The sequence below is a fragment of the Artemia franciscana genome, unplaced genomic scaffold (assembly GCF_032884065.1).
Source record: "Artemia franciscana unplaced genomic scaffold, ASM3288406v1 PGA_scaffold_236, whole genome shotgun sequence".
Taxonomy (NCBI): domain Eukaryota; kingdom Metazoa; phylum Arthropoda; class Branchiopoda; order Anostraca; family Artemiidae; genus Artemia; species Artemia franciscana.
This window is the reverse complement of record NW_027062651.1, coordinates 32,675-60,666: the sequence shown is the minus strand read 5'-3', so window position 1 is coordinate 60,666 and position 27,992 is coordinate 32,675. Positions and strand designations below refer to the sequence as shown.

General features: G+C 35.6%; 1 protein-coding gene across 1 annotated transcript; it reads left to right on the top strand.

The window, feature by feature from the left end:
* On the top strand, positions 1–26,677 carry LOC136041538 (nucleolar protein dao-5-like). The gene is made up of 5 exons (XM_065726231.1): positions 1–156; positions 8,319–8,496; positions 9,394–9,611; positions 19,804–19,944; positions 23,064–26,677. The coding sequence occupies exons 1-5, from the start codon at positions 154–156 to the stop codon at positions 26,571–26,573; spliced, it is 4,050 nt and encodes a 1,349-aa protein (XP_065582303.1). The 5' UTR covers positions 1–153; the 3' UTR covers positions 26,574–26,677.
* Positions 26,678–27,992: the final 1,315 nt, after the last annotated feature.

Genomic DNA, 27,992 nt, shown 5'->3' with positions numbered 1-27,992 from the left:
ACTTTTAAAGAAGATGTCGATTAAATGTAGATAGTTTTTTCTGCTGCTGGATAAATGACCCATTGTAATTTGAAACAAAATGCGTGCAGAGCAAAATCTAATGAATATATTGTGCCATTAGGGTTAGACGCTAGCCTGCATTAACCTAAAGATATGGTAAGCAGGAGTAATGGGTATCCTAGTCTTGTTTTGTTATAACCTAGTTGGACATTAGGCCTATGGATAACACTGCTGAGGTAGGGTGCTTCTGAAAGAAACATCTTAGTAAGATAAAAGTAGTAGCATTAGAATTTTTATTGGTAAAGGTCTTGATTTGGGGCTATTGTGAAGGAAACGTGTTAAGAAAACAATTCTACTCATAATATGCAGAATAATTGTAGCCAACTCATTTTTACTGCAGCTTCATTATACTTTACCCAGAAAACCCATGGTGTAGAAATATATAGGGTAAAATTCTAGATAATTGACTTCTTGCTATCTCAGAAAGGGTTTAGGTTAGGAAAATGAAACTTTCAGGGATGAATCTACAGACTAAAGTATGACCTGGGAAGGTATTTTGAAGCAATTACCTCCACTCCTTCTCTCTCTAGATGGCCCTGACCTTTGATGACCTTTAAAAATATGTATGTTATAAAAGTGAAACCTTGTAAAATAGATCTTCTGCTTAATTAAAGTACAACAAAATTGTTTTCAGCTTCATAACTTTGCTCAATTCCATTTTATAAGGTTTTAAAGATATGCAAATACATTTTCTAAATTTTGAGCTAAATAGTACAAATCATATATATCCTATGCATTCTTTGCTTCCATTTTTGCTTTGATAAGATTATTAAACAATATATAGTTTATTTTATTTTGTATATAAATTTTTGTTTTTAATTGTTTTTGTTTGGTATTAGTACTGATGATGGTCACCACACATGGGACCAAAATATCTAGTATTTTTGTGAGATTTATCACTGTCTATTGAAAGGATTGGTAATTGTTTAGTTTTGTCACAAGCTATCTAAACTGGAAACTGCCACAAAGCATCATATTGTTGTACAATATTAATAAAATTATATTTTAAATACTAATTCCAGTCATCACTGGTAATTTCTGTATAGTTGGAAGTCAAAAGATAATTGAAAAACTCATGCTTCCATTAATGCTAATATCCAAGATGACTTTTGAGTTTAAATCAACCAGCTGTCTCTAAATAATTACAATAATAGCTGTTGTGACATTGACCTGTGACTGAATTTGAACTGGCAAATCAGATTAATTAGTTAAATATTTCAAAAGGTAGGGAGTGCAATGTCCAATGTGCAAGGTAACATTACCTATAGAGCAAATTATAATAGTCCATGAGCCCTGTGGGCAGTGGGGCAAGGTCTGATTGGTTAAGCCTTGTTTGTTATGGTCATGATATTTCATCATTGCAACCCTATTTTCCACAGAAATTGCAGTTAGCCTAGTCAAGGGTAAGCTTCTATGGTGTTAAAAGTTTGAAGGGAAGATATTTTAGTTGTTTGTGATTTTTTTTTTTTTTTTTGAATTACTGTATATAGCTAGATTCTGATGATTACATATTGTTTTTCCATCATTATTCATTCATATTGCTCAACCCCAACATTTCTCTTGGCTTCAAAATCTTGCCATTTTATGCATTTTTTTATGGCAATTGGTATCTACCAAGTGACATATAGCAATCACAAATTATGTTGGTTGGTCTGTCTGTCCTGGTTTTGCTACTTTAGGCACTTCCAGTTAAGCTAGGATGATGAAATTTGCTAGATGTATCAGGAATCAGACCAGATTAAATTAGAAGTTGTGGTTTCCCCAATTCAACTATCTATTTTTAACTTGTGAAGGAGTGATCAAATCTTAATGAAATTTGATGTTTCAAAGGATATTGTGTCTCAGATCTCTTATTTTAAATTCTAACTGGGTCTGGTGACATTGCAGGGAGTTGGGGGGGGGAGAGGAACCTAAAATCTTGGAAAATGCTTAGAGTAGAGGGATTGGGATGAAACTTAGTGGGAAAAATAATCACAAGTCCTAGATACATTATTGACATAACTGGAACGGATCCACTCTCTTTGGGGGAGTTGGGGGGGGGGGGTAATTCTGAAAATTAGAAAAAAATGAGGTATTTTTAACTTACAAAGGAGTGATTTGATCCTAATGAAATTCAGAAAAATTTGAAAAAATGAAGCATTTGTAACTTACAAACAGGTGATCAGATCTTAATGAAATTGAATCTTTAGAAGGATCTTGTGCTTTAGAACTCTCATTTTAATCCAGTCCAGATTGGGTGACATTAGGGGGAGCTGGAGGGAGAAACTGGAAATCTTGGAAAATGCTTAGAGTGGAGAGATCAGGATGAAAGTTGATGGGAAGAATAAGCACAGTTATAGGTACTTGATTGACATAATTGGAATGGATCTGTTCTCTTTAGGTGTTGCTAATTTGGCTTGGGGTTGCTAATTTTGAAAAATGGAGGTATTTTAACTTAAGAACAGGTGACTGGGTCTTAATGAAATTTGATATTTAGAAGGAACTCATCTCTCACAGCTCTTATTTCAAATCCCAACCAGATCTGTTGACATTGGAGGGAGTTGGAGGGGGAAACTGGAAATCTTGAAAAATGCTTATAAATGTTGTAGATATGTAATTGACATAACCAGGCTGGATCCACTCTCTTTGGGGGAGTTAGGGGATGGGGTTCAGTGCTTTGGCAAGTTTGGTGCTTCTGGACGTGCTAGGATGATGAAAATTATTAGGCGTGTCAGGGAGCTGCACAAATTGACTTGATAAAGTTGTTTTCCCCAACTCAACCATCTGGGGGGCTGAAGGGAGAGGAAAAATTGAGGTATTTTTAACTTACAAGTGGGAGATTGGATCTTAATGAATTTTGATATTTAGAAGGACCTCATGACTCAGAACTTTTATTTTAGATCCTGACCAGCATTAAGCCTCTGATTATCTTTTAAAGCAATCTATTGATTCTTAGAATTTTGCCATAGCTCATACCATATGAGCTTTTGGCTCTTCTGACTTTGTCATGAGTGCCATATGAGCTCTTAGCTCTTGTATTTTCAATGAAGGGGGATTTTAGAAGATAAAAATAGATATATTTCAGTAATAATGACAAAGAAACAATATGCAATTATGAGAATCTTGCTATATGCAGTAATATGCATTTTCAAAACCTTGTGACAAAAGTAAAGCTTTACCAAAAGATTTTATCCCTATTTGAACTTTTATTTATCAAAATAGTGTGTATAATTTGTGCTATATATTTGAACTTTAGGAGGGGGATAAAATGGGTATAGATGTATGAGCATTCCAACATAACAGGGTGTAATCTGCTATGGGGCAGGGGGAGGACAACTGCCCCCTCCAGACCCAAGTTTGCACCATCCCCCCCCCCCAGCTGAAATTCTGCAAAAAATCTTGTCAAAACTAAGATAAGCCTGCATAATTCAACAATCCAGAGAAACAGTCCAGTTTTCTTAAGTCTTATATATCTTTTCTTTTATTATAATATATGGATTGTTTTTCAGTTTTCACTTTCACTTGACCTGGGATAATTGGCTCCAACTTTATCCCTCCTCCCCCCAGGATTTTGACAAAATTATATCACTGCCATATAAGGAGACATGTTAAAAAAAAAAATTCTTACTTTTTGATGTAAATAAGCCAAAGGGACCAGATGATGTTCATCCATGTCTTCTTAAGGAGTACTGAAAAGCTCTCAGTTACCCCCTGTGCATGTTGCTCTGGCTATCTGTTCAAAATAGGGAACTACTGCATGATTGGAAAACATCCTATATAACCCTGAGCCATAAAAAGGGACAAAAAGACTCCATAGAAAATTACAGTCCTATAAGCATCACTTCTGAAGTTGTTAAGGTGCTTGAGAGGTTTGTTAACAAAGCTCTAATTAAACATCTTGAGGTCAGTAATATCCTCTCCAAATCACAACATGGGTTCAGATCTGGTAGATCTGTGGACACTAGCCTCATCCAAACATATGAATTAGTGACTACACTGCTTGATGAGAGTCTTCCTGTTGACATGATTCTTCTTGATCTGTCTAAAGCATTTGACAAGGTGTGTCATGAATTCCTCATAATCAAACTGAAGGCTGCATGTGTCAATGAAGGTGTTGTATAGTGGATTATGGGCTTCCCCTCTGAAAGATCACAGATTGTCAGAGTTTTTTATTCAGAAGGAACTCCTCATTTCTCTTCTCCCACAACTGTATTAAGTGGCATGCCCCAGGGCACTATTCTTGGACCAACACTTTTCAACTTCTATGTCAACAATCTACCCACCCTTCTTTCAAATCTTATTGCCCTTTATGTTGATGGCTCAAAACTAGTTGAAAAGGCAGCTACTCCCTCTGACAAGCAATCAATTCAAACAGATCTTGATAGTGTAGGAAGATGGGTTAATATGTGGCTTCTTGCTTTAAACGTTGACAAATGCCATATCATCCATTTTGGCAAACACAACAAGTATCATAAGTATTTCCTTCAAGACAACTTCCTTTCTGCTGTTTCTGATGAAAGAGGTCTTGGGGTTATTGTTGATCACCAATTAAAGTTTAGCAGCCATGCTAAGTCTGTTTCACCTTCTGCAAATAAATCCCTTGTTATCATAAAAAGAAACATCTCCAGCCAACACCCAAGAGTTTTTATGAAGTTATATATGGTGCTTGTGCAACCACGTCTGGAGGTCAGAATGTCATTGGCAGCCCCTTTTTTCAAAAAAGATAAAAAGTTGCTTGAGGATGTCCAGCATCATGCCACTAAGATGGTTACCAGCATGAATAAATTTCCATACGAAGAAAGACTTAGTCGTTTCAAGCTGCCAACACTGACATACCAACGAAAAAGGGATGATACGATTTTGACCAAAAAATCCTTTCTAAGAATACCCTTCCTGGTCCCTTTGCACAGCCCTTGCATTCTGGTACTAGAGAACATTCAATGAAGCTCCCCATGCAGCATTTCACAAGTAGATATAGAAGTCATTTATTCAGCCAAAGAGTCATCAATTTGTGGAATCAACTGTCTGAGGAAACAGTTTTTGCAACTTCAACCAATATGTTCATGTCAATATGTCCCACTGTGATAAGGATTGGCTCTGTCAGGAGTTCCCTTACAATTGGGAAGCTGCTGAGTCTAGATCAACAACCACAACCTACACCAAACAAATTTTTTTCATCACTGGAGCATCACAAGGATGGAAAATCCTTATGTCACTCCAAGCTGTGATTTAAGGTAATAATATGCAAAGGAATTCTAGTTGATATATTTTGCAGCAGATAACCTTTATCTTCATTTCTTTCCTTGTTTTTCCAGTTTTTTGGAAAACGCATGAATTTCTTAGAACCTATATATTAACAGAGTATATACCCACCCCTCTATTTTTAATTTTTTTTTATTTTCACTAATTTTCATTTTTGACTTACTCATATTCTTGTTTTTGCTCATCTTCTAACCATCTGTGTCTTTGCTCTTCGTTTTCATTTTTGACTTGCTCTGACTCTCATTTTTGCATATCTTTTAACTGCCTGTGTATTTGCTTTTCATTTTCATTTTTGACATGCTCTAATTCTTGTTTTCACATATCTTCTAACTGCACATGTCTTTGATATGCTTTGATACTTGCTGTTGCGTATCTTGTAACCACATTTGTGTCTTTCTTCTTCATTTTGGATTTTGATTACTTCAAACAATTTAGCAATGCCTTTTCCTTTAGCTGCCTGGATGTCTAGGTTGTTCATTTTCACTCATTGTAAATATGTTTGGGCCATTCTCTTGGTCCAATCATGTTTGATAGTTCAAGTGGTTCCATAGAATCATCATTTGTAATAATTGCAAATTTTTGCTTTTTTTGCCTTCCTTTTGACATTATACCACTGTTTGTGTTCACTGGTTATGTTCCATGCAGCAATTCACTTTTATCTAACAAAAAATCAAACTAATTTTGAAAATTTTCAGGTATTTTTATGATTGAACTAAAACATTAAAGTTATTGCTCAGGCACCATAAATATTTTTGTAGTTTACATAATAAGGACTATGAAATGAAAATAGTATAACATGAAATGAAAATAGAAATGAATTGAAATGAAAATAGTATGACATGGCACTCTATGTCAACTAGCCTTCAAACTTTTGGTTTTCTTTTTTAAGATGTTTGAATTGTTGCAATCCCTTGTCAAAATATATAGAGATACTATATATATATATAGAGAAAGAGATATAATATATAGATGAAGATCATTTCTTAGATTTAAATATTAATATTTGTGATAATAATAAATTAAGTTTTAAAATGTATAATAAAACGGATGATTTGGATTTTGAAGTGATTAGTTTCCCATTCCCTGAAAGTAATATACACTCAAATATCACATATTCAGCGTTTTTCTCACAGTTACTTCGTTATGCAAGGATTTGTAGTAATTATGTTGATTTTAAAAATAGATGTAAAATCTTAAGCCAAAAATTGATATCAAGAGGTTTTTCTGCAAATAAATTAACTTGGCAATTTAAAAAATTTGGTTTTCATTATAACGAACTTTTAATTAAATATCAAAAGAATTATCTAGAAATACTTAAAGAAATTTTCAATTAATTTCGGAGGTTCGAGAAATGTTGTTGCAGCGCCATTTATTTTGAATTTTGTTTCTAATTGAGCGGATTTTTTTTTTAAATTAGCCACATGGTAAAGATGAATTCTATAATTGTTTAGTTCATTCAGGTTTTTTGCAATGTGTTAATATTTGTGATTTGGTAAAATTTATTATATTTAGTTTACCTATTGTTGCTAAAAAGAGGGATATATTAACAGGATAAGCTTGTTTTGGTGTTACTTGGTTGTTTTACATTTGCTGTTTTTTTTTTTCTTTCATAGGCATGTATTTTGGGGGTGATACCTGACACAGGGATGCCATGGATATTCTGTGGTAGCCACAACACTTGGCTGGGTAGAGAATTTAAAGTGGCGAAACCCTATATAGGCCAGTGTATTCTCCCGATGAGCCCTTGTGTTGGGTTGTTGCCTCTGAATTATTTGTCTTTATTATTTTTTCTATTGTTTGGTAAATGACGACTTATACTTATTGACGACATGACTGCCTGTCCATGGATTATTCTTTATGGTTGATTGTGTATGGCTATGCTGTTTGACCTATGTGATTGTATGGATGAGTAGGGTTAAGACCTCATTCAAGTGCTGGTCTATATTAATCACTAATTTAGGAAAACAGTCTTCCTTTTCTCCTTCTGTCGCTTTTTTTTTTTTTTTTTTTTTTTTTTGTGTTTATGCTGTTGCATTGGTGATTTCTCTTTTCATGATATGATATATAATAGATATAATATCTATTAATATAATATAATAATATATAATATAATAGATATTATATAATATATAATAGATATATATATATATTTAGATATAATATATAGATAGATATAATATATATAATATATAGATAGATATAATATATATAATATATAGATAGATATAATATATATAATATATAGAGATAATTGACAAAATGCACAGAGATACTGGCTTTGAAATTGTCAACAGTGTGAACACACAGACATCTTGTTTAGGCCATTCCTCAGGCTTATAATACAGATAGTTCCTTGTTCTTGTTGTTCCTTTTTAAGAATCTTTTCATTGTTCTTGAAATCTTTAACTAAGTTAATTAATATTCATATTAGCTAGTATTAATAATTTATTCAAAAAGTGTTGAGTTCTTTAACGTTGCCTAAATGACATTGCATTTTTAATGAAAGTGGCACAAAGATCCAGAACTATTGTATGTTTTTCACTGTCTAATAAAAACATATATCCCTATCTGAACCCTTATTTTGTTTGATATTTATGCATACACACACACACACACACATATATATATATATATATATATATATATATATATATATATATATATATATATATATATATATATATATAACCCTTATTTTGTTTGATATTTATGCATACACACATATATATATATATATATATATATATATATATATATATATATATATATATATATATATATATATATATATATATATGTATATATATATATATATATATATATATATATATAAATATATATATATATATATATATATATATATATATATATATATATATATATATATATATATATATATATATATATATATATATATATATATATATATATATATATATATATATATATATATATAGATAGCTATGTATGTTTTTATTTATGGTCTTGTTTTGCTAAACATTTGTTTTTCTCAATAGAGTTTGGCTGTGGTAATTGAACTTGGTCATAGATCTACCCTGAAAAGTGAAGTTAGTTCAAATGGAATGACCCATGATTGGGAAGTCTATGTTCGTGGAAAAGATGATGCGCAAATTGAAAAGTTCATTGAAAAGGTTGTGTTTAACCTTCATAAGGATTTTCCGAATCCAATAAGGAGTATGTTCCCCTTTTATATTAATATTGAACCTATTCAGTATTAGTACTTCCTTTAATTTTTTTTCTGGCTCTTGTCATTTGTTTGAAATTTTTTATGCTTTTCTCTATTGTTAATACACATAATCAAAACGATGTTGGACAATTTGTTGTGAGAGGGGGAGGGGGACTGACGTTTTAACTGTTTTTGGCACCATCTATTGGTTAATTTCATTTTCAGTTATTTTTTGTATTAACTCTATGTGTTTCTACCTTACTTATGATTTTGACCAAACATTTTTGTTCATTCCAGCTTAAGGGTTGTATACCAAATCAGAATATCTCTTCCCTCAAATATGCTTTTGTTTGGTTCAAAACAGTGTTTGTTTGTTTTGATTTGAAAACGCAGTGTTATTCTAACATGAAAGAACACTTTTTACATGTGAATTATTTCGTTGTGAAAAGTGTTTTTTTCTTTTATGTATGTATGGCTTAAACTCTAAAGGATCATACCTTTTTTTTGTATTCGAGAGGTAAGGTCTTACCTGTTTGTAGAACTATTTGTTGACTCCACATATATTCTAATATATCTGGAACAAAAAATACATTCAGATTTAATATTTCCAGATATATGGGGATAATATTTAGATATATGGGAGGGGGGATTGGGGGGATAATATTTCCCCAAAAAATTTTATGAATTGACGCTGCTGGGTATTTCTGTTTATCCTTAAGTTGGTGGGCTTTCATGTTAAAAATATTGTAGAATACCCCTAAGCTATTCAGGCTTCAGTTTGGTTTTGCTATCAAAATTAAATTGTGTTTCATTTCTTATGATTTTCACAATAGTTCCTATATTTTTTTTCTTTGATTATTGTCCTTTCAAGGGTGTATTCTACTTAACTGCTTTTGTTATTTTAGCCGTGCGTAAGCCTCCGTTTACCATTAAAGAGGCTGGATATGGTTGTTTTCAATTTCCAATTGAAATCCATTATAAAAATCCAGACAGAAAAAAGGACAAATTTGACTATGACTTGGTGCTGAAAGCTAATTGTGACTATGGCCATCTCAAACCACAGACGCTTGTTTTTGAGAAACCAAGTGGCGACTGGAAGAGGAGATTATTGGAAGGGGGTGCTGTAAGTTCACTTTACTTACTAAGCCCAATTGTTGTTTTGAAGTTGGAAATATAGCATGTAGGGGGCAATAGGCCTAACTCTTTGGGCAAGCCCAAAAATTTATCTTATGGTGGCTGGCTTAAAAGTCATAGTTTTAGGTTATAGTAGAAGGGGTGCTTTAAGTTCCTTTTATTTTTAAAGTTGGAAATATAGCATATAGTTGGCGAAAGGCCCAATTCTTCGGGCGAACCAGATAATTTTTCTTATGGTGGCTGGCTTAAAAGTTATAGTTTTAGGTTATAGTAGAAGGGGTGCTTTAAGTTCCTTTTATTTTTAAAGCTGGAAATATAGCATATAGCTGGCGATAGGTCCAATTCTTCGGGCGAACCAGAGAATTTTTCTTATGGTGGCTGGCTTAAAAGTTATAGTTTTAGGTTATAGTAGAAGGGGTGCTTTAAGTTCCTTTTATTTTTAAAGTTGGAAATATAGCATATAGCTGGCGATAGGCCCAATTCTTCGGGCGAACCAGAGAATTTTTCTTATGGTGGCTGGCTTAAAAGTTGTAGTTTTAGATTATAGTAGAAGGGGTGCTTTAAGTTCCTTTTATTTTTAAAGTTGGAAATATAGCATATAGCTGGCGATAGGTCCAATTCTTCGGGCGAACCAGAGAATTTTTCTTATGGTGGCTGGCTTAAAAGTTAAAGTTTTAGTAGAAGGAGTGTTTAAGTTCCTTTTATTTTTAAAGCTTTTAGCATATAGCTGGCGATAGGCCCAATTCTTCGGGGCGAACCACAGAATTTTTCTTATGGTGGCTGGCTTAGAAGTCATAGTTTTAGGCTATTGTAGAAGTGGCTGGCTTAGAAGTTATAGTTTTAGGTTATATTAGAAGGGGTGCTTTAAGTTCTTTTTATTTTTAAACCTGGAAATATAGCATATTGTGGCGATAGGCGCAATTCTTTGGGCGAACCAGAGAATTTTTCTTATGGTGGCTGGCTTAGAAGTTATAGTTTTAGGTTATAGTAGAAGGAGTGCTTTAAGTTCCTTTTATTTTTAAAGTTGGAAATATAGCATATAGTTAGCGAAAGGCCCAATTCTTCGGGGCGAACCACAGAATTTTTCTTATGGTGGCTGGCTTAGAAGTTATAGTTTTAGGTTATTGTAGAAGGGGTGCTTTAAGTTCTTTTTATTTTTAAACCTGGAAATATAGCATATTGTGGCGATAGGTCCAATTCTTTGGGCGAACCAGAGAATATTTCTTATGGTGGCTGGCTTAAAAGTTATAGTTTTAGGTTATAGTAGAAGGGGTGCTTTAAGTTCCTTTTATTTTTAAAGTTGGAAATATAGCATATTGCTGGCGATAGGCCCAATTCTTCGGGCGAACCAGAGAATTTTTCTTATGGTGGCTGGCTTAGAAGTCATAGTTTTAGGCTATAGTAGAAGAGGTGCTTTAAGTTCTTTTTATTTTTAAACCTGGAAATATAGCTTATTGTGGCGATAGGCCCAATTCTTTGGGCGAACCAGAAAATTTTTCTTATGGTGGCTGGGTTAGAAGTTATAGTTTTAGGTTATAGTAGAAGGGGTGCTTTAAGTTCTTTTTATTTTTAAACCTGGAAGTATAGCATATTGTGGCGATACGCCCAATTCTTTGGGCGAACCAGATAATATTTCTTATGGTGGCTGGCTTAAAAGTTATAGTTTTAGGTTTATTGTAGAAGGGGTGCTTTAAGTTCCTTTTATTTTTAAAGTTGGAAACATAGCATATAGCTGGCGATAGGCCCAAATCTTCGGGCAAACCAGAGAATTGTTCTTATCGTGGCTGGCTTAAAAGCTATAGTTTTAGGATATAGTAGAAGGGGTGCTTTAAGTTCCTTTTATTTATCAAGCTGGAAACATAGCATATAGCTGGCGATAGGCCCAATTCTTCGGGGCGAACCAGAGAATTTTTCTTATGGTGGCTTGCTTAAAAGTTATAGTTTTAGGTTATAGTTAAAGGGGTGCTTTAAGTTCCTTTTATTTTTAAAGCTGGAAATATAGAATATAGTTGGCGATAGGCCCAATGCTTCGGGGCGAACCAGAGAATTTTTCTTATGGTGGCTGGCTTAAAAGTTATAGTTTCAGGTTATAGTAGAAGGGATGCTTTAAGTTCCTTTCATTTTTAAAGTTGGAAATATAGGATATAGTGGCGATAGGCCCAATTCTTCGGGCGAACCAGAGAATTTTTCTTATGGTGGCTGGCTTAAAAGTTATAGTTTTAGGTTATAGTAGAAGGGGTGCTTTAAGTTCCTTTTATTTATAAAGCTGGAAATATAGCATATAGCTGGCGATAGGCCCAATTCTTCGGGCGAACCAGAGAATTTTTCTTATGGTGGCTGGCTTAAAAGTTATAGTTTTAGGTTATAGTTAAAGGGGTGCTTTAAGTTCCTTTTATTTTTAAAGCTGGAAATATAGAATATAGTTGGCGAAAGGCCCAATTCTTCGGGGCGAACCAGAGAATTTTTCTTATGGTGGCTGGCTTAAAAGTTATAGTTTTAGGTTATAGTAGAAGGGATGCTTTAAGTTCCTTTTATTTTTAAAGTTGGAAATATAGGATATAGTGGCGATAGGCCCAATTCTTCGGGCGAACCAGAGAATTTTTCTTATGGTGGCTGGCTTAAACGTTATAGTTTTAGGTTATAGTAGAAGGGGTGCTTTAAGTTCCTTCTATTTTTAAAGTTGGAAATATAGGATATAGTGGCGATAGGCCCAATTCTTCGGGCGAACCAGAGAATTTATCTTATGGTGGCTGGCTTAAAAGTTATAGTTTTAGGTTACAGTAGAAGGAGTGCGTTAAGTTCTTTTTATTTTTTAAGCTGGAAATATAGCATATAGCTGGCGATAGGCACTGCTCTTTGGGCGAATCAGAGAATTTTTCTTATGGTGGCTGGTTTAAAAGTTATATTTTTAGGTTATAGTTGAAAGTTTGGTAGTTCTATCTATAGTAGTAGGAGTGCTGTAAGTTCCTTTTACTTACTTAAGTCCAGCTGTTATTTTAAAGACTGGGAATATAGCATATAGCTAGAGACAGGTCCAACATTCTAGCAAATCAGTGAATTTTTCTCTTGGTGACTGGTCGGGCTATAATAATAGTAATTTATTCCTCACGCCTCTCACTACAATATTTCCACATAACTGACATCTTATTAAAAGAAAAATGTTATGGAAGGGCGAAGAGTGGATCGACTGCAGCACGATTGCCACCTAAAGTCGTCCTACGTTGAAAGTCTCGAGATATGGTATGTTTATGTTTAGGCTATTGGAGACGGCTTCCAGTGATTTCATCTTTTCGACTGGGAATGGCAGTTTTTATTCCAGATTCTGATGACCCGGGGTATGAACGAATGATGGTAAGAATTAGATCTTGCAATCTTCGTCTTCACAGGTTCCAATTGCAGACTGTGCGATCTTGTGCTGCTTTGGGTAGTTATTTGAACAAGCTTGTCTTTTACGTTTCCAAAATTCTTGTGAACTATCTTAAAGAGGGTTTTTATGTCTAAGATCGTTCTTCTTGTCTCAAGTTTATGGAGAGTGAGCCTTCTTAGAGCTTCGTCATATGGAAGGTTTCTGAATCCTTGAAGTCCTTTTTACAAAGCGTTTCCGGACTCGTTATATTCTGTGAATATTCTTTTTGAGATATGGCGACCAGATGACAGTGGCGTATTCAAGCTGTGGTCTGACGTAGCTTGTGTATGCTGAGATCTTTGAGTGAATGTCGAGGTATCGTAGGGAGTGAGTGAGGAGCCAGAGAATCTTTGATGCTTACGAACAACCAGGCCGATATGCTTTTATGGTTTGAGGTCCAAGCTCAGAATTACAACCTAGGTCCTTTTAGAAGGTAGATTTTGTCAGGTCGATACCTTTCATTTTGTATCAGTACTTCAGATTTTGGCGGCCAAGATGGACGACAGAGCATTTTGCTACATTTGGTGAAAGTTGCCATTCTTCGAGCTTCTCCGTCAGGGCGTCCAAGTCGCTTTGGATTTGTGATGATGCACTAGCTTCTCCCAGGAGCTTCCTATCGTCTTCAAACAGGCCGAAGCCGTTTTGGTAAATGGCATTTATGCAAATGTCTATGTACATGACGAACAAGACTGGGCCGAGAACACTACCTTTTTGGACGCCACTGGTTGCATCTATCCATGTGGATAGTGTGTATGCAACCTTGACTGCTATTTTTCTATCATTCAAGTATGCTGAGAGCCAATTTTTTAGCTGCTCCTTGGTTCCATAGACTTCTAGGCAGTGGGTGAGTTTTCGCAAGGATATTCGGTCGAAGGCCTTAAGTAGATTGATTAGGATAATATCTATTGGAATCCCATAGTCCAGGGCAGATTGGATGTAGTCGTGTATCACTACTAGTTGGGAAACAGTAGAACGATTTTTACGGAAGCCATGCTGATGATCTGAGATGAGGTTGTTTAATTCGAGGTGCGAGTTTAACTTTTCCACTATGACCCTCCATGATTTTTAGGAATGCTGAAGTAAGGCTGATGGGTCGATAATTCTCCGGGTCAATCCGTTTCTCTTTTCCTTTGAAAATAGGTGTTACATGGGATAGCTTCCAGGAAGTAGGAAACTTGCATTGCTCGAATGAGATTTGGAAAAGTATTGCCAGAGGTTCACATAGCTCGTCTCTCAGTTCTTTCAGGATAAAGGACGGGATGCCATCAGGATTGAGTGCTTTTGACGCTTTCGTGCCCTTCATTGCTCTTAGAACACTTCCTGGCGTGAAGCCAATGCTGTGGAGCCCGCTTCCTGGGTGTGAGTCCTGGAGTTTTTGTCCAAGACTCTGATGGTGTTTTGGAGTTGTTTTGGTGTTGATTTTTGGAGTTTTGTCCGAAAATTCTGATTCTTGTTTGGAGCGGGGGGATATAAAAAGACACTTTAGAAAACGCATCAAAAATGTGTTTTTGCTAGTCGGACAAACATTTCGGGAGGGGGGGGGGGGGTCAAACTCCCTAGCCCCTTTATTGAATGCGGCCTTGGTGACTGGTTTAAAAGTTATATTTTTAGGTAATAGTGGGAGGGAGTGCTGTAAGTTCTTTTATTTACTTAAGTTTAGTTGGTATCTATAGAAGAGTTGGAAATCTATAAGTGTAGACTGGTCCGACTGTATGGATGGATTTAAGAATTGTTTTATGACAGTGGGTTAAAGTTATAGAAAAATTCGATTTTAGGCCACAATTTTAAATTTGAGAGCTAGTTGCTTCAGCAGGAAGGGGCTTATTCTATTCAAAGAGGAAACTTTAGGGTTAATATTAAGATAAATTGATGTCATTTTTTGTGAAAAAATGAATATATCAATTGATGTGTAACCAAAAATGGAAGGAGATATGGGACAATGGAAGGATGCTCCCATTGTTTTAATCCACTTATCTTAATAACCTGGCATCAGCCATTGAATCCTATTAATGATTTTGCAAGTTTTTCGAAAACACTATGCATTTCATGAAGCTAAGGATTTATTGATGAAAAAACATGATCGAATTTGAAGTTAGCTTTAGAGTCATAAAGGTTTTTATTCTTGTAATTTCGGTTTGACACTAATTCTTTTTCAAATTTGGGTGCTATGGGTACTTTAACTTGGGTTTAATAAGTACCACTGACTGTGCAGTGTCACTTAAAATGGTACAATACAAAATAAGCTTAATTTTTACTGAATAAAATGTGCATTTCATGAAAAGGTCAAAACCTTATTGGGTCAGCCACGAAAGTTTCTCAAATTTCTTCAGAAACTTCCTTAAAATTCTTTAGGTAGTTTCCCTGAAGTAGATTTTTTTTAAGTTTTTTACCATTATTGAATAGGTGGGACTAGGTAAGTACATATGGTAGAACATAGGCATAAATTTGAAAAAAAAAACGTTGAAGTGTGCTATGAGAGGATGTTTGGCGAAAAGGTGCTATGGGAGGCCATAAAGTTAGGAGAATAAGGCAGATTCAGCATAGTTTAGGTGTTGGATTCGTTCTTGAAAGTTTCCATTAAGGTTATTTGTAGGACAGAAATCAGATAGAAAAAAATATATTATGTGGTATATAATTAAGTGCATGTACCAAACATACAGCATTGCCGTATCTATTGCCTCTCAGCCAACTTATATACACAATTTTGATTTGTTTTTTTTTTTTTGTTCTTGATTTTAGCATTATGAAGCAATTATTGCTGAGGAATAAGCACAAACAATGATGGTAAATCCACAGAATCAACAAAAGTTTTGTATGTACCCTATGGCTATATCCAACCCTATACTTAGAGGGGCTGGGATGCAATTGTAACTGCAGCACTTATAGTGTTTGGAAAGGAAACTGAACGGAGAATCTTTTTGTACATATTTTTTTCCGTCTGGCTTCTGTCGTATAAGTAACCTTAAGTTTGGGTTACTTGACGCAACACAGCCCCCCATCTAGATTTTTCTCTTTTTGAGTTGACAAACCATCCTAGCCTAGTGCTTGGCGTGTCTGCGAGGATAGGGGCTCGAGTCCTGGTGTCGCTGGCTATTTGCTTTGGAACGGGAGTCAGTGGTGTGACTGGCTAGGACAAAGTCGGCCCAGCTCAGAATGGGTACCTGGAAAAATCTGAGGAAAACACGGAAAGCGTCATATGATTTGCCCCCAACCACGCATTACACTCCCGGCTGAAGGCAGAAAATCGGAGATCAGTACCTGTGCTACCCAGACCATTAACCAGCATGCAAAAAAAGTTTTTTTTAAGTTTAGGTGAGTAGACAAACAATATGCATTTTAGTCAACTCTTGACATTTCAGAGAAGCCCAAAGGCCCCAGAGTGTGTAAAGACCGTTATTAAATCTGTCTGGTTTATCGTTTGAAGATTTCCTAAAATAAATAGGCCAATCACCACACCCCTTTTTACATTAACAGCCCACCCCTTTCTCACAGATTATTCAGACATAGTCGGTAATTTGACGTTGTATGGCAGAAATCAGATAGGAAAAGAAGAAGGATTTTGCTATTTTGGAAGTTTGTTGGTAAATGAATCTTTCAGGAATGAGCTATTGCCTAAAGTGTACTTTTCCCGGGATTCCTGGGAAGGAATCCCGTGGTGTGCTCTTGGAGCAGTAATTGTGTACATTGGTTTTTCAAGTTGTTATGGTTAAACTTCTTTCATTCTGAACGCAGAGGACGCCTTGTCATATAGAGGGGGGACAACAGGTGCTTCTGCCTCGGGTGCCGTGACTGAGGGGTTGTCCACTTTGATCAAATCTTTTACTTATGATTCAGATTTTTTGCTTATATCCTGGTCGGCAGGAGGCGATGTAGTTAATTTTTCCCCCCGTGCCATCAACCCTAGGAACGGCTCTGACTCAGTACAGTTTGTTCTTATTAACTGAACATTAATTCTATGTATGTAAATGTCTTATATGTAAATTTTTTCTCAGAAACGTTGAAAGAAACGTCAGAAAGACGTAAAAAACGTCTTTCTGTTTTTTGAAGCTTGGCACGCTACCGACTTTTTGAACATTCTTTTTCCCCTCCCAGTTCTCTTAATGTATTTTTTTTTTGTATATTATTATTATTATTCTCTCCAGAGTGAAATTAGAGACTGCTGAACTAAACACAAATACTTGGAATAGATGGCATTGATGAATTGAATCACCTGGACTGTTTGGACAGATGAAAATCATAATCAGATCCCTTAACGAAAACAAGAAAGCGGTTTCTTTGTTAAACCATGCTGTGTCGATAAGAAACTGGGTTAATCAAATTGCATGTCCCGATTGCTTATTAATTAATGCTTGCTTAAAAAGCTTGTTATTAATTAAAAAGCTTGCTTAATGCTTTTGTGAGAAAGATTTTCAATGTGTCTTTCTTTTCCAGTGCTTCCACTCCTCCCGATTTATCGGGAGATCTCCCGACTTTTTGGAAAATCTCCCGACTGAATTTTCCTCCCGATAATCTCCCGATTTCTGTTGAATTGAGCTCTGTCCAACTTGAAGTTTCTGAACTTTCTTGATTGTCTGGCAGAATGCAAAATATGTCTTTGTTGCCCGTAAAAGAGGGATTTCAAAGCCGCCGGCCGCGTTTGATTCGCGGAAGTTAACTGCGGACCCTAATTAATGACCTAGTCGGCAGCCTGTCCCGTGAGAGACCATTGTTGTGCTCGAAAAAGGGTTGATTTGATTTGATTCTCAGTGCATAACTTCATCTGATCTGATCAGTCAACTCAGATAGTTCAATTCCACTGGATAATTTGTGTACAATAAGGACGTGACTTACCTTACGTGACAGGATTTTTTTAGGGTAAGCACCAAGTTTACTGGAACTGGACAATTATACATCCCTGCACGTGGGCAACCCAAGAAGTAGGCTACTGACCTGTCCTAGGGGGTAGGCGGCTTTTCTGCTTCTATGATCTGTTTCTTTACCAAAATAACAATGCTTTAACTTGAAACCAATTCTTAACCTGTTGCCAGTTCAAGGATTCTATAGTACACATTCGAATACATTATTCTTACGGGTCTTATAGATATCCGGTATTCGCCTGACTACTAGCCTAGCCTATATCCTCCCGATAATCTCCCGACTTTTTTGGAGTCGTTACTGATTTTCAGAAAAAAAAAGTGGAAGCACTGTTCTTTTCACCAAGTACAAGTCGATCTCCTGGTATTTGACATAATATGAGAAACATTAAGGATATAAAGCAATCAACATATTTACACAAGAGAACACTTTTATTTTCACATTTGGAAAGAAAGTGAAGCTCCCTTTAGTCCACTGATCAGTCTAATAATACTGATCTGTCTGGGATACATTCAGATTTTTATTTAGCCAGTATCAAAGTTAAGAGCGTTCCCTGAAAGATGTCGATAAATTCAGCTGACTATCTTTGATCTACCTAATTCAGGTATGGGGTTGTTGACTCAGTAACGATTCTTGTGTTTATTTCTCCTTTTGTTTTGTGGGCTTCTTTGACTGGAAATTATGTAAGAGATTTGAATAAATTAGATACTGCCTATGAAACTGTGTTTGGAAGGGGGATCTCAAGACGTATATTTTTATGTCCGAATATTTTAGTTTTCTAAAATAAATTAGGAGAGAGTATGCTCAGAAGCTATGTGGGGATAGAAACCCACTGCATGGGAAAATAGTCTAATTTTGGCAAAAAGTCAAAATATAGAAATTCAAAATTGAAAAAAAAAAGAAGGAAAAAATGTTTCACAGAGGAGTTGGAGAATATGTCAGTTTTTTCTTTTTTTTTGCTGTTTCTCCTCTTTTATCCTTTTTTTGCCAGAATTTGAAGTTGTTACCTTTATTAAGCTGTTTTTGTTTTTTCCTTTGCTTTAGAATTTGTGTTGAAATAGATTGGAATATCCGAAAATTTTTGTAAAGTATGAAGTATTTGTGGGGACTTACGTCTTGTGGTATTTATGTTTTATTTAGAAATGAAACTAGTTGAAAAAAAAAATTATTTAGGTTTGTGAATTAAGCCAAATAAAAAAGCAAAAACTAAAATTGAAAAGTGTGGGACAAAATCCTTTCTTTCGCATTTGCTTGAATTCAAACATTTCAGAACAAGCTACTTTTTTCTTCAGTTAGCTACTTTTTTCTTCAGTTAAAATTCTATAGCTCTAATAATCTCACGACCTTCCTCTTCTAGTATAATTCCATTATTCTTATAACTTTCATTTCTAACAATAGATGGTAGTAAATATCATGCTCAGGAAAATGTTGGCAACTATGGGAAAACTTTAAAAGTATACACGGGGTTCCGGCGCTCCACATCCAACACGCATAACTGAACCTAGTAAACAAAAACATAGGCAGACCCGTGACCTTCAAAGCAAATGACAAAAATATGTTGTAGAAGTGTAAGCGACTAAGCCTCTCGGTTATTATAGCTCATGAGAGGCTTGCATAGTGAGCAGAAGGTCGTGGGTTAGGCTCTTACCCAAAGCAAAATTTTTTTTTTCCTAATTGCTAACAAACATACAAATATCTTTGGAAAAAATAACAATCAAGGCCGTAATCTGGAGAGCGGCTAGGGAATTTGACCCCCCCCCCAATGAAATGTTTGTCCGGGTCGTAAAAACGTAATGAAAATGCAAATGCTTCAAAATACATTTTGATGCCTTTTTTACAATTTATTTTTTGCAAACCCCCTTGTCTAACAAAAATCCTGTATTTGAACCTGCCTAAGATTAAAAAGGTTCTTTGATTGTAGGTACCTTTGTCTGGATCCGGCCCTAAAACAGTCAAGGAAGAAAAGAAGATCGAGAAAACAATACCAGGTGAAGTAAAACCACCATCATCATCAGCTTCAAATTCTTCAATTAGTCCAAAGGGAAAAATAAAGCCTGCAAAGGTATGAATTGGTGGCTTTTTCGCATTACTAAATAATGTTAGACAAAAACTATGATTAGTAGACATATTCATCCAAAGATTGCCCTTAAAAATGCTGCCATCTAAATTTTCTTCAAAAATTAAAATATAATCCTTGCTAGATTTATGCGTGTAATCTCAAGCATGAAATGAGAGGTCACCTCTTTATTCATCAACCAATAGAAGTTAGTTCATAATTCACCAACTATAATTCATTAATCATTCACCACAAACCATTAACTACCATAAACTATAAACCATTCACCAACTATAAAGTTAGAAGGTTCTAATAAACTATGATTAGACTCCTTCAAGAGGAGTGTCTTTCCTATTGCAAAAACTAAGAGGCAATCTCTCCCTCTTTGTCTCACTCTCTCTCTCTCTCTCTCGCTTTCTTTCTTTCTCCTTCTAAGTCGTCCTCGTGACTGAGAAAAAGTCCCCTAGCATATAGACTAACTCCATTGCGTTTATGTCCCTAAAACCGACCAAATGATATCTATTCCCACGTCATTGCCAATCCGGCTTCAGGGTTGGAGTGGGGGAAGAAAACTCTCCGGTATTACCAACGACGTTCTTATATTCAACCAGCTGGCCCAGACCTTTTAGCCATATTCTCTAAAAACATACCTTCTCTTACAGAAGATACGTCAGTAATATTGGGGTAACTACGTGTATCAAACTTCCTATCAAATTTCTGAACCTTTACCGAGGCGGAAATTATAAATAATTGGCAGGAGAAAAATGTAAGAAAGCTTCAATTTAATCTATTATTCAGGTCAGCAGCTGCAATAGAACTGAAGTATTCAAATACAAAATATACTAAAAAGGCACGATAAATCCAATTCTGAGCCAATTAGTGATGTCGTGGGGTTACACGCACTCTATCTTGCTCGCTAAATGAAAGACTTTTTCTCCCCTCGACCCCACAGTTATGGACCGTTTTTTTCTGGTCGGCGCGATGACTAATTGCCAGTGTGTCTGAGAGTTATATATTTTTTTATATATCAATTTGATACTTTCTGTTTCATAGACGAGTATTTCTGTTTTGTTTTTTTTTTCAAGTTGGCCAATGTTCTCCTTGGCTATAAAAATATTAGCAATAAAAAATTGTGCATATCTTCCATAAATATGCACAGTTCCCAGTCTTGGTAGTGGGTGAGGTATGGAGATTTCTCCAGTGAGTAAAAAGGGGGGAGGATAAAAGCGTATTTCGAGGCCTGAATTTACGACAGCCCCAAGAGAATTCTTTGAGCCAGCCTTACAGAGAGTCTATGTTATAATATTTTCAAAACAATGATTGAGCAAACTCAATATTTTTCTTATATTTTAATTAAAATCAAATGAAGCATAGTAACAAGCTGGCACGTACGCAAGGGGGGGGGGCTGGAAATTTTGTGAAACGTTTAATTTCCCCATGGTTTCTTGGGATTTCTGGCAAAAGTAGGACATTTATTAAGAATTTAGATACATGTGTGAAGCCTTTTTTGGGGGATTTTACAGCATGCAATTATCCGGTCAAGTCACTGCCCAATTATTAACCCATTTTCTGTCTAACTTTTTACCCTCTTTGAAGTAATTAGCAATTGTACTGTTATTATTTTTTTTTTTGTTATAAAGAGTTTGCTTTCCACAGCAAAATAGAATTATCCTTGATATTAGGGCGTTTATCCCCCCTTTTCAGGATAATGTACAGCTTTTAATGGATCAATTTTGGAAACAATCATTTTACATTAAGCACAGCACCCATATTGCACTGTTAACCCTAAAATTTCCCTTTCAGTGGGAAATAATAGATTAATCACTGGTTTTAAATCGCCATGAACATAATCTGATCCTAAAACGTACTTTTGAGGTTTCAGTCTTCTTCCCCCCATCCGCTACAATACTGCAGATTAAAGCTAGTCTGTATTTTCCGATATACGTGCTTTTTGCATTACTAAATAATATATATATATATATATATATATATATATATATATATATATATATATATATATATATATATATATATATATATATATATATACATATATTATATATATACTGCCCCCTGGCGCTTCATATGTTTATGGCAGCTGACAATCTGACATGATTTGGCAGTTATTGCTGGCTTCAATCCATCCAATTTTGGCAATGTATTCCACAAAACGTCTTCTGATGGTCAGCCACTGGACAGGATGGCCAGTAGCCGGACGATGACTGAAACCTCGAGCATTAAGTCCCTATCTGTGCCTACTACTCTCAGGAACATCACGAGACAGTTGGCTACCACCAATGGTGAACTTAGTCGGATTAGTTTCTTCTTTTTTCTCCGCTTTTAAATTTATCACACCTCTTGTGTTGGTGGACTTGTAAGTGTTTAACTGGTTTTACAAAATAGTTTTAGACTTGGTTTTATTCGTTTAATTTTGGAAACCTTTATTTATAAATTTTTCTAAACTTGGTCCACTGCAACACTAAACCTCTATATAACCATCCTGTGGACTAGTACTCATCCTTCAATCGTCGGTTTTAATTGTATGATTCTATGGTTGGAGGTGCAGTTATACTTCCTCTTTGCTTTAGTTATTTTTCATTAAAAGTTCATTATCTTTAATAAAATTTGTTAGAAAATTAAGATCATGTCAATTCATGCATACATGAAGAGAAAAAATAATGTCAATGAGCCAAAATTTGAAATTCTCATCTTATTTCGATCAACTTCTGAAACAAAGTAAAATTGTCAATGTTACCTAAGTCAAGCTTCTTTTTTTCTTGACAATATTTTTATAATCAATTTATTAAAGAAGCCACCGCTGAGGCAGAGCCAGATCGATTCAAAAATTCATTTGGGTTTGTCAACTGATTTTCATAAATGTTGATGCCTATAATCAGGAGTAACGAATTTGCTTCCTCTCAAGGTTGCTCCGAAAGACCCTCCAATCCCCTAACTTCCGAAGCGAGGTAAAATTAGATGAACATAATTATATTTGTCTATATTTGATATATTCTCCCCCTTGCTATATTTCAGTCCCCCTCCCCTAAGTGATTATAACTTAAAATTAAATGTTTTTATTTTGTTTGATTTTATTCATGTATTTATTCCTTTGTCTTTTCTTTTAGGAGCCAAAAGAGTCAAAACCCAAAATAAGCAACTCTTTTCTTGATATTTTTGGTGAGCCAGCAATTCCAGTTGAAAAGAAAAAGAAAGACAAACAAGAAGTAAAGAAAGAAAAAAGTGGAGTGAAAGAAGAAAGAAAATATGATAAAGAAAAATCCAGCAAAGAAAAGAGCAAAGAGAAGGAGCGAAGCTTTGATAAATCAAAAGATGAAGACAAGAAAAAAGAAAGTAGTAAACACAAAAAAGACGGTAAAATAGAGGCCGTTGAACCTAAAAAGGAGGACGTTCGCATTGTTACCGACAAAGTAAAAGAAGTGACTAAAAAGGACAAAGACAAAGCTAAAGCTAAAGAGCTTGATAAAAGTCATGATAAAAGTGACAGAAAAAGTAAAGAGAAGAAGGAAAAAAGTGAAAAATCTACTAAAGAAAAAACCGAGGTTAAGTCACATAAGGCAGAGAAAGAAAAACGAAGTGAAGACAAAGCAAAGGAAGTGAAGAATGAGCAGAAGAAAGATGATAGAAAATCTAAGAGTGAGGAAAAAAAGAATAGTGAACATAAAGAAAAAAGGAAAAAAGAGAGTGAAACCAAAACTTCAGAAAAATTAATAAGCAAAAAGCATTCAACAGACAAAAAAGAGATAAAAGAGAAGGTTAAAGTTGAGCAAAAGTCGGATACTGTACCCAAAGTGAACAAAGAATCTAAAGATAAAACTCACGACAAAGCTCAAGAAAGTACAAAAACAAAACACGATGAGAAGAAAACGCCAAGAAAAGACAAAATAGCCAGTAAAACAATGCCAGTGTCTAAGGGTACGATTAAACCAGAGAAAAAAGTTGAAAAAAGTGAAAAAGATATAGAAACAGGCAAAGTTAAAGCAAGTGAAGACATTCTAGAGAGGAAAGTGAAAGTGAGAAAAGACTCAAGTTCGTCTGTATCGTCAGTTTCCCTGAGTTCGCCGTCTCAGGTTTTTAGTAGCGATAGCTGTCATGCACTGTCACCAGAACGTTCAAAACCATCAATGCCACTTGAAAAGCTTATTAACAATATATCAACGGACTCTTCAAGTTGCGAGTCTGATTTTGGGTCGCCTGGTGTTGTTCGAAAAAATTTGGAGAAAGAAGTAAAGGTTAAGAAGGAGGAGAGGCCATTGTCCCGTAATGAGGAAGAGGCGTACAGAGGGAAAGTGCCACCAAAACTAGTCATGTCAGATACAGTTAATCGCTCTCGTAGCCCCAGTGCAGATCTCACAGTGAAGCAGGAAACTTCATCAGTTTGTGCAGATAATTTGAAAAAGCAGACTAATAAGAATAAATATCCGTCTACTTTATATCGATTAGCTGTCCAAAATAAAGAGCGTGAGAACGAACTTCTTCAAAAAGAGAAAGAAAAGGCCGAATTAAAAGCAAAGGAAGCTAAAAAACTTGAAGAAAGTGCTAAAAGGGTTGCAAAACCCATTGGATCTGCAGTGGTTCGACCTGCAACAAGTGCTCGGCCTGTGCTAACTGATCGACCTGCAGCAGCTGATCGATTCAAAGTCAAAGTAGAGGTCCAAAGTCCGACGACGTCAAGCTCCACCAGTGAATCTGAAGAGAATGACGACAAGAGACCAATACCTGTACCTGAACCCCGTCCAAAGCCAAGTCAAACGTCAGTAAAAAAATCATCTGCTGATGGTCATCATCTGTCAAAAAGGCTGCTCAAAGCAGGAGAATCGTCAAGTGACAGTGAGGATGAGTCAAGTAAAAGGTTACCTCCTCCAAAGCCAAGCTCTAGAGGAATATCCCAAAAGCCTAAAAGCCCTAGTGAGAATGAAAGTGAGTCAGCTAAAAGATTACCTCCTCTTAGGCCAGGTTCTAGAGGAGCGTCTAAAAGGTTAAAAACCCCTAGTGATGACGATAACGAACCAACCAAAATGTCTCCTCAAAGACCAACCTCTAGAAGTATTTATAAAAAGATAGAACATTGCAGTGAGTCTTTTTCCTCTTCTGAAGAGGAAAAAGGGGTAAAAGTAAGACATGTCAATTCACTTGTAGCAGCAATGCCCCCAACAGTGGCCAGAAAAACCAGTAAAACTCTGGATAAGAATGAGGTTAAAGGTTTGTCTCCTCGTAGATCTAGCTCTAGAGATATTTCTAAGAAGTTGAAAGACTCAAGAGAATCCTTTTCTTCCTCCGAAGGCGAGAGAGATTATAAGACCAATCGTACCAGCTCACCTGTAACTGCTCATCATGCAACGAAGACTAACCAGATTATTAAAACATTTGACACTGAACCAAAAAGGCAAATGACTGAAAAGAACAACCAAGAGGTAACTAGTGACAAATCCTCTTCCACCTCCGAAGATGAAAATGATACTAGGACAAAGGAAAGAGATTCGCGTCCAGCAGCTCAACATGCAATGAAAACTAAAAGGACGATCAAAACAGATGGCACTGAGCAAGGAAAAAAATTGATGAATAAGAAGAAGCGGGAGATTCTAGCAGCTAAGTTGAAGAAACACTCATCTCTTTCAGAATCTTCAACTTCGTCTAAAGAAAGCGAAATTTTTGATAATAAACCGACTGCAAAGAAATCTCTGTTTACCAAGCAAAACGGAAGAAGTGTTGCTATGTTAGAAACAAAGAATTCTGGTCAGAACTCGAAGAGATCCGACTCATTATCTGATTCTTCTTCTGATACTGAAACAGATGTCGATAGGAGATCAAAGTTAACACCAAACAAGATCTTGGATGTTAAAGTGGAGAAAAGAGAAGATGCGGCATCTTCAACTGAGGAAGGCGTTAAACAAAACGGCATGGCTCTTCACTCAGATATGAAAAAGGTCTCTGAAGACAAATTTCAACTAGGACTAACTTCAGAGATTAATAAGTTTCCCCTTGCAACATTGTCAGACGATGAAAAAGTCAACTTTCAGCCACCACCAGAAAATTCACCACCACCTCTACCGCTGTTATCGGAAGACTCTTCAGATGAAGAGATAAAAAAACCACCGAAATTTCCTCCGTGTGTTAGAAAAACCAGCTTGTTGAGTAAAACTAGAAGACCTTCTAGTAGTAGCGATACTTCAGATTCTGAAAGTGATGAACCAGCTTCTACTTTATTTAAGAAGAGTCGGCCTCAGAAACGACCTCGGGATACCTCGTCAGAGAGAGGTCGTCTGTCTCATCCTGGGAGTAAAAGAGTCCCATCCCCAAGACTACCTCCTGAATCGATTAGTAGACAGAAATCCGTTAATGAAGACTACTTAGAGGTCAAACCTGCGGGGGTTCAGTGGACAGACCCAAAGAATGAGTTTTCTGATCTGTCGAGGTTCACGAAAGATTATTTGGCAGACTTATTGGAACTACAAAATCGTGTTTGCTCAGTGTCTGACCCTGACATTGCTCAGAGAATAGTGGATGCTATAGAGGAAACTGGATGTTTTGAAATTAGTGCGAATACTTTTGATTTCGACGCTTGTAAACTAGACCTTGTGACTATCCAGAAACTTAGGAATATTTTGAATTTTTGAAATCTTGCTATGTGTTAGTTTTAATTTTTCTGACTAATTTGATTATTTATGCCTTTACATTTTGTTACGAGTTGCGAATAAGAGTACAAATGATATCTAACAAACTTTTTTTGGGTAGAATAATTTACTTTTCTTCAACAGGGAATATTCCAAAATAAAGCCACAGAATTTTATTTCGAATCCTCAAAAAGTATTACCTTGGAAGTTTTACTCTCCTGTAATATTATGAGGATCGGAAACATGAACCTTGAGTTTTAGGCATTATAGTATTTAAATATTCAGAATTCGATTGTCTAATTGGTTTTGCTGCTTTTTTATTTCTCTTTTCTTTACAACTTAACTTGTATAGTGGGTGAGAAATAAATTATTATTATGATCATTTTCGATATTGAAAATATCGAGAATATGCCCAATGATCGAATTCATTTGACAGGGGAAAGAGAAGAGGAGGGGAAGGCGCTTTTCAGATTTAAAGATGTGAATTAAATGGAAAATATAAGGCTAGTGGGAAAATTTTAAATATATCTAGAGTATTTCTAGGAAGCATCTTTCATTAGAGGTGTTTGGTGCTCCTGATATGAATTGTTTGGGCTAACAAAGTCTAAACCTTAAAAGAAGATACTTTACTCCTCTGGGTTTTAATCGTCCTCTTATCGGGGTAGTCACCCCAGTGCGTTAGTTTTGCTGAATTTGTTCGGCTGTATATATATTTTTTCTTTTTTTTTGGGGGGGGGGTACTCCATTGCGTCAATTTGATTGTGGGTGAAAAAAAAATTATTTCCAGGATCATTTTTATTACAATCATCACACATTATTACTATCACTACTGCTCCCTCCAGACCCTAGTTTGCCCCCTCCCCTCTGCCGAAATCTAGTCTCTGCAAAAAATCTTGTCGAAATTAAAATAAGCCTGCATCTTTCAAGCATCCAGAGAAACAGGAAAGTTTTGTTTAGTATATCTTTGCCTTTCTGTTACTATATGGCTCATTTTTCACTGTCGTTTTTACTTAATACGGGAAAATTGGCCCTAACTTTACCCCACTACCCCAAGGATTTTGATAAAATTACGCCTCTGGTTTGGCCCCAGGAGAATCCCCCAAACGCACAATCTTTGTGAATCCAGAAAACATGGCCTGTTCCTAATCGGAATTTGTAGGATCAAGCCGTACTTTTCGTTCCGCTTATTGTTTGATATACAGTCATTTAAACAAGCACCTACTATCTTTTTACCATCTCTCCGGAATATATACAACTAGCATTTTGAGGTGCCTAATTTCAGCACCTCTCTTGATCATTGTCGTGACCATAGCTTTCAATATTATAATCTCAGTGCATAGAGTTATTTTCTTATTCCCCCAAAATTTCTTTTAACTGCGGAAATAAGCAAAAAACAACTTGGAAAAAAGCGACGATATTTTG